This window comes from Camelina sativa, chromosome 11, assembly GCF_030686135.1.
Source record: "Camelina sativa cultivar CO46 ecotype springtype chromosome 11, ASM3068613v1".
NCBI lineage: Eukaryota > Viridiplantae > Streptophyta > Magnoliopsida > Brassicales > Brassicaceae > Camelina > Camelina sativa.
In genome coordinates this window covers 31,847,771-31,862,581 of record NC_141890.1, presented here as the reverse complement: position 1 = coordinate 31,862,581, position 14,811 = coordinate 31,847,771, and the positions used below count along the sequence as shown (strand labels likewise).

The 14,811-nt window shown below is 39.5% G+C and overlaps 3 protein-coding genes across 11 annotated transcripts; 2 read left to right on the top strand and 1 right to left on the bottom strand.

Moving 5' to 3' along the window:
- The first annotated feature begins 6,202 nt into the window (after window positions 1-6,202).
- On the top strand, window positions 6,203-7,819 carry LOC104724591 (protein C2-DOMAIN ABA-RELATED 11). 6 transcript variants are annotated; one of them, XM_087474398.1, is made up of 5 exons: window positions 6,207-6,346; window positions 6,553-6,616; window positions 6,919-7,037; window positions 7,129-7,224; window positions 7,324-7,819. In XM_087474398.1, exons 3-5 carry the CDS (start codon window positions 6,927-6,929, stop codon window positions 7,615-7,617), a joined length of 501 nt encoding a protein of 166 aa, XP_087330524.1. In that variant the 5' UTR covers window positions 6,207-6,346; window positions 6,553-6,616; window positions 6,919-6,926; the 3' UTR covers window positions 7,618-7,819. The 6 variants fall into 6 exon arrangements, with proteins under 6 accessions (XP_010441414.1, XP_087330524.1, XP_087330523.1 ...); XM_010443110.3 differs by having other exon boundaries at window positions 6,242-6,346; window positions 7,126-7,224; XM_010443112.3 differs by lacking the exon at window positions 6,553-6,616 and having other exon boundaries at window positions 6,203-6,346.
- Window positions 7,820-7,914: 95 nt separating this feature from the next.
- Window positions 7,915-10,870, top strand: LOC104728486 (acetyl-CoA acetyltransferase 1). Of its 2 annotated transcripts, none has more exons than XM_087474392.1 (14): window positions 7,915-8,131; window positions 8,219-8,296; window positions 8,422-8,520; window positions 8,611-8,784; window positions 8,867-8,972; window positions 9,094-9,232; window positions 9,362-9,439; window positions 9,522-9,587; window positions 9,663-9,748; window positions 9,868-10,078; window positions 10,165-10,206; window positions 10,282-10,368; window positions 10,445-10,530; window positions 10,652-10,870. In XM_087474392.1, exons 2-14 carry the CDS (start codon window positions 8,257-8,259, stop codon window positions 10,683-10,685), a joined length of 1,248 nt encoding a protein of 415 aa, XP_087330518.1. In that variant the 5' UTR covers window positions 7,915-8,131; window positions 8,219-8,256; the 3' UTR covers window positions 10,686-10,870. The 2 variants fall into 2 exon arrangements, with proteins under 2 accessions (XP_087330518.1, XP_087330519.1); XM_087474393.1 differs by having other exon boundaries at window positions 7,977-8,131; window positions 10,445-10,554.
- A 144-nt stretch (window positions 10,871-11,014) lies between these two features.
- LOC104724589 (SEC14 cytosolic factor) lies at window positions 11,015-13,856 on the bottom strand. Of its 3 annotated transcripts, none has more exons than XM_087474395.1 (12): window positions 13,574-13,856; window positions 13,232-13,455; window positions 13,112-13,140; window positions 12,838-12,921; window positions 12,688-12,741; window positions 12,523-12,600; window positions 12,376-12,429; window positions 12,226-12,285; window positions 12,032-12,127; window positions 11,829-11,930; window positions 11,667-11,747; window positions 11,015-11,595 (listed from the first exon to the last, which is right to left on the bottom strand). In XM_087474395.1, the coding sequence occupies exons 2-12, from the start codon at window positions 13,284-13,286 to the stop codon at window positions 11,263-11,265; spliced, it is 1,026 nt and encodes a 341-aa protein (XP_087330521.1). In that variant the 5' UTR covers window positions 13,287-13,455; window positions 13,574-13,856; the 3' UTR covers window positions 11,015-11,262. The 3 variants fall into 3 exon arrangements, with proteins under 3 accessions (XP_087330521.1, XP_087330522.1, XP_087330520.1); XM_087474396.1 differs by having other exon boundaries at window positions 13,547-13,813; XM_087474394.1 differs by lacking the exon at window positions 13,574-13,856 and having other exon boundaries at window positions 12,688-12,921; window positions 13,232-13,481.
- Window positions 13,857-14,811: the final 955 nt, after the last annotated feature.

Sequence of the window (14,811 nt, the reverse complement as noted above, 5' to 3'; positions counted from 1 at the left end):
AATCAACCCCAAATCACCTTGCTCTCTGTTCATATTTCATTAGTCAACATAACACAATCTGGTTGAAGCAAGCGGATGCCGCATAGTCTATTCATTGTATCGTTCCCGAAACTTGCCAACTATAAACTTCTCATCTATGTTTCTTCCTGCGTTCAAACGAACAGACAAGGAAGCATTCCCTACTTAAAATAAGAAAGGAGGACTTACGAGTGCAAAGTAAATTAAAAAAAAAGGATTTAAAAGCCTTTCGAGGGAAGAAAAGTTAGGTCCAAGGATTAAAACCCTCCCAGGTAAACATAACGAAGTTCTTAAAACCAAAAAGAAAAAGAAAAAACAAAACGATAAGCGGGATCAGTTGCCTTCCTCCTTTCTTCTGGTCAAAGAAAAGTTTCAAATAAGGTTATGGTCAAAGAAAAGAAAGAAAGAAAAGAAGAGTCTAGTAAAAAAGCTTTATGACTTGGAAAACAAGTAAGAAAGAAAACCTTATCATTTAAGAAAGAACCCTCCATTCCACTAGAGAAATCAGTAAGAAACCCCTCCTAGGACTGAAACAACAGAAAAGAGAAAAGGGCAAAAGAGAAAAGATGAAGCTTAAGGGTAGAATTAGGACATTATGGGGTTAGAATGATTAGGAACAAACACTTTGGGTACCGTTGGGTAGACAAGGTTCTGTTCTTGTATGTGTCTAAGTGATCTTACCTTTAACATTCTGCTAAAGCTCAATCCACTTTTTGTGAGAGAACCCTTGTGTTTGATAAGCCCCACTCAAAAGAGAGACCATTTTTGTCTCTAACCCTTATTACCAAGCCAAATGAGTTTAAACATTGCATAATCTGATTCATGTTCTTGCTTAATGAATATTAAAGGAAATGACTGATTTGAATGCATGTGGAAGTCTAAGGCTTGAATCAGTTAAGGTTGTGAAAGGCTTGTCTAAAATCTTTAAGTATAGCTCATTCACCTTGCATCATAGTACTAGTAACTTGGACATTGATTCTAGCTAGTCTATCTGCATGTTTAAGGTTATGAGATCCCACTTTCAAACCTCTCTTCCTTCTTGTGTCTTGTTTGCTTAAGGGCAAGCAAAGACTAAGTTTGGGGAAGTTGATATGTATATATTTTACCTTGTTCAACCCCTGTTTATTTACATCTTTTACATGTTTTATCAGCCTATCTTGTCACTTTTATATAGTTTAAGGACTGTTTGTGCATTAGAGTAGGATCAGCATTGCATTTGCATTATTCCTTGTTTGAACAGGTGAATTGGACTCAAGAAACATGGAAATAATATCTGGGATAAGGAGAGTGAAATCAATGGAGTGAATAGGAGATGAATCAAGGAGAAAACCAACAACACATGAAGCACTCGACCATCTGATTCTGAAGCACTCGACCGTTTGGATGGGAAGCACTCGACCGTGTGGAACTCAAGACTCGACCGGTGGGAAGCAGAAGGAAACCCACTCGACCAAGGCCACTCGACCACATCTGGTCGAGTACATCGAGCTGCCTTGCTATTTTGTCTGGTAGCCAAATCAGGGCTTCCTTCCCCCTCTATATATACTCTTTGTACCCCATGGCCGCAAAAATGTCCTCTTTTTAGCCAAAAAAAGTCTCTGTAGCCACCAAAAAAAACCTAGTTCTTACCCCTTAAGGGTTTTTAGGATTTATTTATTGCTTTGCACCTTTTATTTACTGTTTTCTCTCAGATTTATGTACTTTGTAAGTTCCATAACTTTCAGTGTATTGAGAATCTGAGCTTGCTTCTTTATATTAAGTTGTTGTTCATCATTTCATCTTGCTTATCATGTTAGTTTCATCATTTTCTGGGTTTATGTTCATCATCATCATGATTTGTGCATCTGAGTAGTGATTTAGGATTCTGGAGATGGATTAGGCTGGTTTAGGGCTGTGGTAGTCTGGAATGGTCAAGCTTGCTTGTTTAAATATCTCTTCTGGGTTGGGTGTGCTCTAAGCTGTTTTTATATCTGAGAGGGTAAGAGCAGATCTTAAGCTTCCTAGCATCACACCAATGTCTAGGTTGTTAGATAAAGCCAATACTGGAGATTATCATGCTTGTCCCAAGAGATTGGTTGTACAAGGTGGTCTTTGACAAATAATGGTATGGTGTTTAAGGCCTGTTCAGTATGGTTTCACCAATGAGAGTTGGATTAGGATGTTACTGTAACTTGATCACTTCTGTCATGAGAGTGGATTAGTGAGTCACTAAGATCATTGTCTAGAGATAGCTCATGTTTGATTGAGGTTTGTTGACCAGTTTAGATAGCCACAACCTGAACACTAGCCCATGAATCCATCTCTGGAAGCCTTCTTTACAATTTGATTGTTTACTTATCGCATATTATCCTGTTTCATTGCATTTGTTTCAGTTTAAGTTTGTCAAGATTGCATTTGTTCTTCGTCAAAACCCACTCGACCTAGTCACTCGACCAGTCACATGGTCGAGTGCTTGATCGAGCACCTTCGGGTTGTTCCTTTATTTTCTGTTCTATTTCAATTCTGCACTTTTACTGTTTTATTTAGTGCTTTTACTTCTGTTAGTTTAATTTCAGCATTGCTTACTTGCATTCAACCTCTATTTCAAGCATTTTCCTTTCTGCATCTTTACTTTCTGCATTTTCATTACTTTCATCAAACTGTTTTAATAAAACCACTTTCATACTTGGCTTGAATTGGATTACTGTTCATATTCTGATTGCATGCACATCTCACACTTTATGGATTGATATCCTTTATGTTACAACATCATAAGGGTATTGAAACACCTTGCACTGCATCTGATCATCCTAGCCTAAGTTTGTTTGTTTGTTCATCATACATCCATTCATAGGTCTACACACACACAAAAGATATGTTTCAGGGAACATCTTTTACTCGCCTCTCGTAGAGGGCGACCAACTTGTTCTGACTGGCGATGGACTGCGAATGGCGGTCACAAAAGAAATGAACTTCCGCGAGGGAGAGTATTCGTTTAGTCGAACTAAAAACATAATAACCAAGTTCGAGTTGTGAATTCTTACCATAGCATTCGCCGCCATCGCCTCTATGGAGGCTTCACGTTCCGCGAGGTCCTTGACCAGCGGGACCTGGCACCGAGCGGTCTTCATATGCCTGAACAGTGTCGCCATCCCGAGGTGATCCTCCTCGGCTGGTGAGTCACAAGAATGGGCAAACTTCCAGTGGAACGGTCGGTTGGAAGACCCGTTTCCGGAAGGAACTTGATCCTCGACGGGTACATCGGGTCGTTGCTTAGCTGAACGGCTGTCGCGGCGCTGGTCCCCTCGGTTTCTGCGACTCTTTTCCTCATTCGGACGAGCCTTCTTTTGCGGAGGCGACAGCTCATTGTGCGTGGACTGAGAGCTCACGAGCATTACCTCTCGGCCTTGACCGGAGGGCACGACAGGGACCACACGCGCCTGGTCAACTTCCTCGCTTTTTCCAAGGGCAGGCATTGCTTGAACAGCTCGGCGAGCGGAAGTCAGAGCTGCATCAACGTCTCCGGCTCGCACGCGACGCGAGGATGGGGTCTGCTCACGGAGTTCGTGAAGCGTAGGTTTTCTCACCATGACGAACATAGGGGTAGAAGTGGATGAGGAGCTGGTCTGACGACGTCGGGCCGGATCAACTGTCAATAAATAACACGGAAAATTACTTAAAAGACTAGCAAAACAAGGGTTCATTTTGTTTCTTTAAAAAAAACATTAAAAAAGAAAAGGGGGGTCATGAATATTACCTGTGGGAGCAACCGAGTGTTCGGCGTGCTCGCTATGGGGTGACGCGGGTAGGTTTTGAACCTCGGGTTGCATTGTTGGTCCGGGTTTAGAATCGGAGCAGGGACGACTGGTACTAGTGGAATGTTGAGAGCTGTAATTATGCGAGCTCGCAAGAAGGTGTTCCACCTTACCTGACCGTTTCTCAGCCTTCCCGCTAAATTCTCAACAACGGGTGTCAAAGGGTGATCTCCAGAACCTGGAACAGTCAAGACCAAAGGGTTAACTATGAAATTCAATCAAGGAATGCACTTTAACTACATCAAACAAAGACAATAACGGTAAGCTATAAGGTGTGTCGAGGTCATTCTGACCCACGCATATGGCCCACTGGGTCAGGAGTCAACTGAAATTAAAGTCTCCCACCGAGGCAGCGTTGACCCAGAAGTAAAAATATTTCTCCCTCCATCGGTCGTCTTTCCCGGGAATCGCTTAGAGAATTTCTCGGTCCTGTCGGCGGGACATGTAGAATGTCCTCTGAAATCCCGAGTTGTGTTTAACGTGACACAATCGTAGGATATCATCTACACCGAGGACGAGTCCTTCCTTGCGTCCTCGGATATACAATCCAATTACGGGTCTGACGAAATTCGGACACATCTGGGGAAACGCCATTCGGAGGCACTGCAAGACTTGTAAGATGATTCGGGGAATGGGGAAAACGAGCCTGCATCTCTCGAAGTATGTCGTGTATGCGCAGCAATAGTCCGGAGGGACGGTTTCCGGAGTGTATGGATCACCGAGGGAGAGCATCATCTCTACCTTTGGGGAACCCCGTGCTTCTGACGAAAGTCGATTAAGTGTTTCTCTGTAGTAATCGGGGGAATGTGATTTCCCCAGAGCTCGAGTTGCGCCATGAGAGTAGAAATAAAAAGAAGAAGAACTACGGTCGACTAAGTTCGAGTGGCAGTGAAAGGGAGAAACGATTCGAAAGTAAAGAAAACCCTAGAAGTTGTTTAAACAGCGAGAAAGAGAAGAAAATATTACCTTCAAGTAGTGGACGAGTGGACGGTTATGACGAGACGTGTAGCTAATGACTTATAAGTCATAATTGCTTCGATTTTCGAAATCCCACGAATCTCTCTCTTTTAATCTGCATCGTCCAAACCGTTCATCTCCATCGTTGGATTTCGGGAGAGAGAAGATAATCATCACAAAAATCTAGGAGGCCGAGATCCAACGTGTTCTCGTCGAGGAAGATCGCGAAACCGAAACGACGAGAGATTTATATATAAGCGGTTTAAGTTTTAGTTTTACAATTCTTGGGTTCACTCCTAAGGTGAACCCTTTTGTTCAATTCTCCTTATTTTAGCCAATGAGAATATGACATCTCATAATACATTTAAGAACTTTTTTATTCACTTACTTATAAAATAAGGAAACAAAATCTGTATACATTATTATAAAATTAAAAACTTAAACCGCTTATTTATAAACCCAAACCGATATATAATTTCATTCTAATTGAGAAATCTAAACCCTAACCATCTCATTTGTAAATCCAAACCGACATATAATTTCCTTCTAATTGTAAAATCTAAACTCTAACCATCTCATTTGTAAACCCAAACCGACATATAATTTCGTTCTACTTATAAAATCTAAACCCTAACCATCTCATTTGTAAACCCAAACCGACATATAATTTTGTTTTAATTGTAAAATCTAAACCCTAACCACTTCATTTGTAAACCCAAACCGACATATAATTTCGTTTTAATTGTAAAATCTAAACCCTAACCACTTCATTTGTAAATCCAAACGACATATAATTTTGTTTCAATTGTAAAATCTAAACCCTTATCACCTTATTTGTAAACCCAAACCGATACATCATTTCATTCTAATTGTAAAATCTAAACCAAGCCAATATTTAACTTTCCTTAAAAGAAATTATACAAAATTTGTTTCCTTAATATGTATTGCTTTTTAATTTAATTTTAATTTAATTTTTAAAACAAAATAACGTATAAAAAATTTTAATTGGTTGAAAAGTAAAAAGTGAACAATAAAGTTCACCTGAACGTAAGTATTTCTCTTAAATTAAATGGATAGGTGTTTTGGAGGTTAGACCGAGTCAAAGCGTGTCAGAGGCCATCTCTGATTTGAAGCATATAAACAGTTTTTTTAAGTTTTCTTCTTTGTTTTGGTAAAGGGCACACACACAAAGATTAGGTTTGATTTAATTATTTTATTACACGAGGATTAGGTTTACCTACAATTTTTTTGCAGTAATTATAACTCATTACCGTTACAGACACGTTGTTAAAAAATCAAATGGAGCATTCGATAAAATCAGTTTTTAGATTAATTTTACTATTACGGTCTGTCTCAAGGCTTTGTTTGGTCAAACATTCTTTAGCAATCTTGAACTTTTTTTTATTAGTCTTTTAAGACAACAACATTTTTTCAATTAATAATAAAAGTGATATACAGTAATTAAATTTGCATCATCGTAGCTTTAGACCTCCCCTCCTCTTACAAAGCTTTTTATTGTTTTGCTCATTCTCACAACAACCACAAGAAGACGATTTTGTATATTTGTTTCCAAACTGGTAAATTAATTTTGTTTCGTGGCTGTCTCTTAATATTTTCCCTTAAAAGTTTGCCATTGAAACTTCCTTTTCAGTTCGTCGCTGCTTTACTCATTCTCTAGGGTTTCAATTTTTGTTTCTTGGTTTTGTTATTAGACTCGAGTAGCTTCTGTTTCAACTCACAAAGTATCAGCCTTTTTTTCTTTTTCCTTTGTCGGATTTTGTAGCATTTGCACTTTGCAGAGTCCTCTCTGTTTTGTTTCAACTCACCAAGTTCTGATTGCGATTTAGGTATCTTTCTCACTGAGTAGATGTGTATGTAGATTTGTATCATTGGTCTCTCTGGGCTACTTTATTGTTTCCTGATGAAGTATTGAAGTGTAAACTTTCCCAGAATTTTTGGGTTTTTTTTTTTTTTTTTTTTTTTTGTATATCAAGAAGCTCCCAGCCGAGTGATTTGAATCTTGGATTGCTCGTGATTCCTTCTCTTTCTCTCAGTCTTTGTTTTCATAAAGTCAGTTTCTTTAGCTTTGTTATTCACTGAGGAGTATCAAGTGTGTCAAGTTTCTAAAGTTGGTAACTTGTGTTTGTAGAATCTGAGATGGGCGAGCCGCTTGGACTGCTCCAGGTGACTGTTATTCAAGGAAAGAAACTGGTGATCCGAGATTTCAAGTCAAGTGATCCTTACGTGATAGTCAAATTAGGAAATGAGGTAAGTTCTGGTCAGTTATTATTGTTCTTGGCAATTCGAACTAGTGTGTTTTGTGCCTCTTGATGTGATGTTTTACTGTCTTGAAAAGCAGTCAGCCAAGACCAAAGTGATCAACAATTGCCTGAATCCAGTGTGGGATGAGGAACTGAGCTTCACACTGAAAGATCCTGCAGCAGTTCTGGTATTGGTATGTCTAAATCTTCATATTGAATCTTTCCTTTTTGTGACCGTCATGATGATGATGATGATGATGCTGAGATTGTTAAAATGGGGTGGGGTGGTGCAGGAGGTGTTTGATAAAGATAGGTTCAAGGCAGATGACAAGATGGGCCATGCCTCTCTCAGCCTTCAACCGCTTATCTCAGTTGCCAGACTAAGACATATAGTCCGCGTGTCCTCTGGTGAGACAACGCTTAGGAAGGTGTTACCGGATCCAGAGAACTGCGTATCTCGGGAGAGCACAATCAGTTGCATAGACGGAGAGGTGGTGCAGAGCGTGTGGCTGAGGCTGTGTGCTGTTGAATCGGGTGAGATTGAGTTGAAGATAAAGTTGATTGATCCTCCTGGAACAAACAAGTAGCAATAGGGAGGGTATTATTATGTACGAGATCCGTTTGTCTAGTATAATTGCAAAAACATGTATGGTCTTGTCTTTGTTTCCAAGTGAAAATGTGAAACGGGCTTAAAATATGTGTACCTTAGTTGTGACAGACCATGCACTCACCAATTTTTATAACCCTGTTTAGGAATCTTTGAGATACATTGTACTGTTTCTTGCTGTTCTTCCTTGTGTCTACATTTTGATGGAAACTCCAAGTAAAACTTACCATCAATGGCCGAGTGATCATATCTTTACCTTCCTAATAAAAAGCTTAACGTGGAAGAAATGGACAAAACTATTGAGAAATAAATCACCCATACCAAGGTGGTGGTGGAACCGACATTGATATTGGTATCTTACGTCACACACACACACACACTTTGTTGTTATCTCTATATCCACCTTTTTCTTTTTCTTTGGGGTCAATTATGATCTCTCTCTTTCTCATTTCCTCGTAATCTTAACACCAGCCTCATCTGCCACCAAACCAAAGGTGATGCATTTTTTTTCACTCAGAACTCAAAGTTGTCATCTTTTTCTGTTGATTCTTATCACCATCTCGGTTTTTCTTACTTGGCAGGCGTACGTACCTGGGACATAATTTCTTCGGTGACTTCCATGGCTCCGTCTGTCTCTGATGATTCCGTAAAGCCTCGAGGTTCTTTCTGTTTCACTTGTCTTTACGATTCCCTCGAGCTTCTTGTCCTGTTCAAGTTTATAGTGTTTTCTGGTTGGATCATATTGTATCGCTACTTACAATTGAGTTCCGGTGTGTGGGTGCAGATGTTTGTGTTGTGGGAGTTGCCCGAACGCCTATGGGGGGCTTCCTTGGCTCCCTCTCGTCTTTGACTGCCACAAGACTTGGATCCATAGCCATCGAAGGTAGTTTTACTACTACTACTACTACTCTCTCTCTCTCTCTCTCATTCAGCCAACTTTTCATTCTCTTACTGCTCCACACCCCTCTCATAGCCGCTCTTAGAAGAGCAAATGTTGATCCAGCCCTTGTGGAAGAGGTCTTCTTTGGCAATGTCTTAACCGCTAATCTTGGGCAAGCACCAGCAAGACAGGCTGCACTTGGTGCCGGCATTCCCTATTCGGTGATCTGCACCACTGTTAACAAAGTCTGTGCTGCAGGAATGAAAGGTAATTTAACCTTTTATTACTCTTCTTCTACTCCAGATGATCATTAAAACCGTGTACATATATTTTTCACCTGTAACCTCAGCTGTAATGCTAGCGGCTCAAAGTATCCAGCTCGGCTTGAATGATGTTGTTGTGGCTGGTGGGATGGAGAGCATGTCAAACGTACCTAAGTACCTCCCAGACGCAAGGTGCTTTCCGAGTTTCCTAACTCAAAACTTTATAGGAAACCCAAGTGTCGCAGATTTCGATATGTTTTCTCATCTCGAAAAAGCTTCCTCGTTTATTCTTTACTCTGATATATGTTAGCAGAAGGGGTTCTCGATTAGGCCATGATACTCTTGTTGATGGTATGATGAAAGATGGACTTTGGGATGTCTACAATGACTTTGGAATGGGAGTTTGTGGTGAAGTATGCGCTGACCAGCACTGTATTACAAGAGAAGAACAGGTCACTCATGTTCAACTTTGATCTGTCTTTCCAATTGTGTTTTGCTAGACTCATGACTGATGCGAATGTGATGATCAGGCTGTCTCGTTGATTCTTTTTTCCTGACGTACAAACGTTTTCTTTTTGTAGGATGCTTATGCTATCCAGAGCTTTGAGCGTGGTCTTGCTGCACAAAACACTCAGTTGTTTGCTTGGGAAATTGTTCCGGTACACCTCTCCTTTCCCTGCAATGCCAGGAATTCAATTTATGACATTGTGATGGTATATTTTCATACACTCATATTGATAGGTGGAAGTTTCCACTGGAAGAGGGAGGCCTTCAGTTGTTATTGACAAGGATGAAGGACTGGGCAAGGTAAAAATAGTTTAGAAACAGCTGCTTCTCGTGGGACAGCCTTGATTTATCTTAACTTTGTTTGGCATGGACCAGTTTGATGCGGCCAAGCTAAAGAAGCTTAGACCGAGTTTCAAGGAGGATGGGGGATCAGTCACTGCTGGAAATGCATCAAGTATAAGGTCCTCTTTTGTCTCTTAACTTTGTTTCTTAGTTTTTTTTGTCATTTGTAACTCTGCTACCTTTTGTGTTGTTTACTTCCAACGACCACTTACTGGCTCTGCTTTACGTTTGTGGACAGTGATGGTGCGGCAGCGTTAGTGCTGGTGAGTGGAGAGAAGGCTCTTGAGCTTGGACTGCATGTTATTGCTAAGATTAGAGGATATGCTGATGCTGCTCAGGCACCTGAGTTGTTCACAACTACGCCGGCTCTTGCTATTCCTAAAGCTATAAAGCGGGCTGGTTTGGATGCATCTCAAGTGGACTACTATGAAATAAATGAAGCCTTTTCTGTAATCCCACTTACTGAAATCTCAGTGTTTTATAGTTGTTGTGTTTGTATAAAGAGGTCTGACTGTTTTGGCTTGTTTCCCCACAGGTGGTAGCTCTGGCCAATCAGAAACTGCTGGGATTAGATCCTGTGAGTCATGAAACATGTTCAGTTATGGATGTTGCAGACTTAATTTTCCGTCTCTGATGATGTATTTATAAACAGGAACGGCTGAATGTGCATGGAGGGGCAGTTTCACTGGGACATCCACTGGGATGCAGTGGTGCTCGTATATTGGTCACATTATTGGGGGTAAGTTGTAAGACCAAGAAACAGTGGTGTTAAATTGAATTCAGCCTGAAAATGTGGTTTGATACTTTTGATTCAGGTGTTGAGAGCAAAGAAGGGAAAGTATGGAGTGGCATCAATATGCAACGGAGGAGGAGGAGCATCAGCCCTTGTCCTCGAGTTCATGTAAGCTCCTTCTTTTTTACTCTGGTAAGCCGTAAGCATAGCGTTAGCACACGAGATTACTTCTCGAATAATGCTTCCCAACACTAGACCTTTTAACTTCAACTTGTTGACATGTTGGCAGATCGGAGAAGACAATCGCATATTCAGCACTCTGAAGCCAAGAAATGTTGTATAACGCATAGCTTATGTATATGGTTTAAGTTTGTGTCACAAGACTGCTTAAATTTGTACGTCAATGCAATAAAAGTGTGTTAAATTAAGACGTAATGTCTGAGGTAGTAGATTGACAGACTCTGAAGTGAAATGCAGCCAATAATGTTTACCTTGGCGAACAAATAAATGAGCATTTGCAATAGTTTTGAGGAATTTAGAGGAGAGCGAGAGGAATCAGATAAGTTGAGCATAATTAGAAGCCTAAAACTATTGTTGTTTCAGCCAAAAGCACATCAAAGACCAAAGAATTACACAACACTCACACAGATGCTTAGGGAAATGAGAGGTAGATTTCCAAAAAAACTTTTGCTACAACAAAGGATCAAATAACACTATACATGAAGCAACCTATGCATTAAGTTCAAGATTTATTCTCTTTTTGTTTTTTCGCTTTACATTTGCATGGCTTAGGGAGAGGACTTAGCTCGGTTCTCGTTTACTCATTTAGATTGCTAGCTCACCCGTAATATATATATATCTTAATTGTAGAGGCACTGAATGGATTTTCCTTGGAAGCATTCAGGGTTCATCATCTTCCAGTTTTTCATGACTTGCTTGTCTGTCACCAATGGACATGGCCAGACTGTTGCAATTCTCAATCTTGTGCAGTTCCGATTCTATGGTTTTGGCTATCACACAACGTTCAGCTTCAGGCTCAGGAAAACCCACGTGGAATGACCCTTGCTTTGCAGGTTCTGCTTGTCCTCGGGTTTCATAATGGTGCTTCACATAGTTGTATAGCTGTTGATGGAAGGGATGATCGATAGAAAAACAATTTGCGCTCTGAGTGTGGTGAGATGACCCAGAGCTTCCTCCTCTACAGAAATGTGGGAGGGATGTGAAGTCCATAATCTACAAGAACCACAAGATTTAGACAAGTTTGCATTTCACAGCAAGATCATAAGAAAGCAAATGCATATAACCTTCAATAATTCATCCATTCCACAACCAGATAAAACATGAACCTTTTGCCTCGTCCTCTCTTGTAAAAGAGGTTTTACAACCTGCCAGGAAATGAATTATATATACGTGCTAGGTAGCTAAACACCCGGAGTCGCAAACAAAAGAGGATCAAAGAGGCTTACCTTCCAACATGCGGAAAATATATATGGGGCATTGACAACATAGTACGTGTTTGTCTTCTCTGGATAGTTTAGATCATCGATGGCCGATATGATAGTCACTAACTGCATTAAAGTTAGTAAAAAAAGAGTACGAAACTGAATTCAACATCTTGCGGTATCATTTGGCATGAACTAAATTGGTCTGCAGAGATGGACTATCCTACCTTGATTTGGCTAAGAGCTGAAAGTTTCAATCCTGTCATGTCTAGAACTTTGACGCAGGTGGTGACTGGCCGCCCATTCTTCTTAGACATAGAAGGCTGTAAACAGTGTTTTAATCATTAAATCAAGAGAGAAAGTGAAAAAAAAAAAAAAAAAAAAAAAAAAAAAAGAGTGTAGCAATCTGGCATGTACTTACCAGTAATACACGGTCTCTATACTCATTGATTTGTATGTGGGACTGGACATAGTAGTGAACCTGTATGTGGAAGAAGAGAAGAACATTCATTTTTTTTGTTTGTCATCTGACTGATTGTCAAAAGTGCGAGAAAACAATGAAGCAACTTACAGAAGCTTTATCAAATGTGCTGAGGCCGACGCCAATAGCAAAGACAGGCAAGCCCTAAACGTCAAGGAAGAAGCAATATCAAGAAAGAGAGAATCTGTTTTGATCAGAAAAGGAAATGGAATCATGGGAACTAATTAAGGAGGCTACCTCTTTGGTGTAACCTGACATTCCTATTAGTTGAGAATCTCGTACGTCCCTATACAACTCAGTAGGAACAATGGGTTTCTGCACAAAACCAAAAGCATCAAAATATCAAATTTTTAGCTCTCAAAGCAGAACAGATTAAAGGAAAGAAGGAACGAATAAACTCACGGATAGGATACTGTCAATTTCATTATCCACCCTCCAACGCAAACACTCAACCAGCTGAAAGTGGAGTAAGAAGCGGTGTGTGCAATCAGACAAGACAGAGAGACTTTGGATGGAGTCACTCAAAGCACACAAAGAGTTTGGGAGGCATACCATTGTGTGAGCTTTGCATACGTTCCAGTCTCGTGCTTTCAGAAAACGACCCAAATTCTCCCTCAGATATCCCTGATGGACTCTCTGTAGATTCACAAAAAAACACACCTTCCTTTTCAGGCCAACATCATAGATGATAGATTCAAACCCCAGATCAAATTTGAGTAAAGGTTTTTTTCTCCACCGCCTAAACTTTAAAAGTGAGAAATTTATGGAGAATCTAATGTATCTGTACTGTGATCTGCTCTCAGTTGACCCATTTCCAAGAACATACCTCAAATGTTTTCTTCAACGGCTCCTCAGCTAGAACAAATTTTTACCAGATAGATTCAGTAATCGCTAATTAGAAATCAAAGTAGAAACAGAGGAAAAGTAAAGAGGAAAAAGGTCAGACCTTGATCCATCAGCTCCTGAAATTCATCAATGGCTTCTTCTGAAACGATCCCCATTGTTTTGGTGGCTCACTTCCTTGGCAACCAAACAGGATTGCCCAGAAAAAAAAAATTTATATAAAAATCTTCAAGATCGACTTTTGTTTTCTTACCCTTTTTTTGTCACTTTGCACCAAACTATTGAGTCCATCATTAAAGGTCAACTAAGAGGTGGTAGGAGGAGAACCTAATAAACTCCCAACAAAAATATACACTTTTAATGACAAGTAGAAACTCGTTTTAAGAGACGAACTACTTTGATTAAGACTGGTCCTAGCCAAAATTACAAAGCAACTTCTGATTACTTTGTGTGGGATTTGTTGAATGATAATACTCCCAAAACCCATTTTGATTTCCTCTTCCTCTTGTGGTGCTTGGTCAATGGGACGAGTTAAAAAGTCTGATTGTTCTCAATGAACCAACGAAAAATAACACAGAGAGGAAGATTCAAACTTTGAAATAGTTTTAAGGAACATTTAATTGTAGGGTGAAGTTTCGACAACTTGCTAAAGCTTTGTTTTATCGTTTATTGTATGATTATGAATGAGCTCGTAGCTGATTTGGTGGTGAGCCTTGTGTTTGTCGTTTACTGAGAGCAGAACAGATCATAAGATGGATATTGGCATACAAAGTTGGTCTCTTTTTTACTGCTTTTTTTTTTTTTTTTGGGGTCAAATATTCAAAGTTGTCTTTTTAGGAACGTTTTAATTACTTTTCAAGTGGTTTAATAACTATAAATAAGGGCATTTTGTGGCGTATTAGAAAAATTTAGCGGCCAGAGATACCATAGATGAATTGCTTTATGGGCTAATTAAAAGTATTTGGTTAGATGTGTCTGGGCTTCATGACAATTTGGATAGCCCATTATCACCAAATATTTGGTTAGATATCATATCACCAATATATTGCCACATTTATACAAACATTGTTTAAGTCAACAGATTTTCATACAAAACAATATGAGAACAAGTAGAAGAAGATTAAAGTAAACTGACCACCAATAAGAGGTAAATCATGTAGGAACAGTGTAGTAACCAACATCATCATCTTGATTCACCATAAACACCACGGTTGTAAAGAGAGCCACAACAACAAAAGATATGGCAATAACGAATTTGGCATAGCTCATATTCTTCTTGCGAGATTCTATGGCTCTGGTCCCGCTTCCCAATGTTGGACTTTGGATGTCTGAATGATCTAAGTCAACATCATCAAAATATTGAAGCTTCCTTCGAGTGGGTCTTTGTGCATCAAAAAAGTCAGAAAGGTTTAATACAAACAAAACTAGCAATCATATAACAAATATTGATTGATGCTACCTGAGGACTAGGAGTCGTGTTTTAACTAGCAATCATATAACAAATATTGCAATCATCCACTTTCCTCTTTCGTATACAAATTTAACTCATCTAACTTTTTTTTTTTGGCAAAAGAGTCGATGATGAGCACATCTAAATCAAATAAAAAGTGATTAAGATTATAAAAGATTATAAAAAAAATGTTTTTAACAAAACCTGATAAGTCAGAAAAGTGAATAGCTGTA

Coding starts and splice junctions, on each gene's coding strand:
- LOC104724591 (XM_087474397.1), top strand. CDS start 6,927: ATGGGCGAGCCGCTTGGACTGCTCCAGGTGACTGTTATTCAAGGAAAG. Junction 7,038..7,125: donor TAGTCAAATTAGGAAATGAG/GTAAGTTCTGGT, acceptor TGTCTTGAAAAG/CAGTCAGCCAAGACCAAAGT. Junction 7,225..7,323: donor CTGCAGCAGTTCTGGTATTG/GTATGTCTAAAT, acceptor GGGGTGGTGCAG/GAGGTGTTTGATAAAGATAG.
- LOC104728486 (XM_087474392.1), top strand. CDS start 8,257: ATGGCTCCGTCTGTCTCTGATGATTCCGTAAAGCCTCGAG. Junction 10,369..10,444: donor TATTGGTCACATTATTGGGG/GTAAGTTGTAAG, acceptor CTTTTGATTCAG/GTGTTGAGAGCAAAGAAGGG. Junction 10,531..10,651: donor GCCCTTGTCCTCGAGTTCAT/GTAAGCTCCTTC, acceptor ACATGTTGGCAG/ATCGGAGAAGACAATCGCAT.
- LOC104724589 (XM_087474394.1), bottom strand. CDS start 13,286: ATGGGGATCGTTTCAGAAGAAGCCATTGATGAATTTCAGGAGCTGATG. Junction 11,748..11,828: donor TATTTTCCGCATGTTGGAAG/GTAAGCCTCTTT, acceptor ATTTCCTGGCAG/GTTGTAAAACCTCTTTTACA. Junction 11,596..11,666: donor GAATGGATGAATTATTGAAG/GTTATATGCATT, acceptor TGGTTCTTGTAG/ATTATGGACTTCACATCCCT.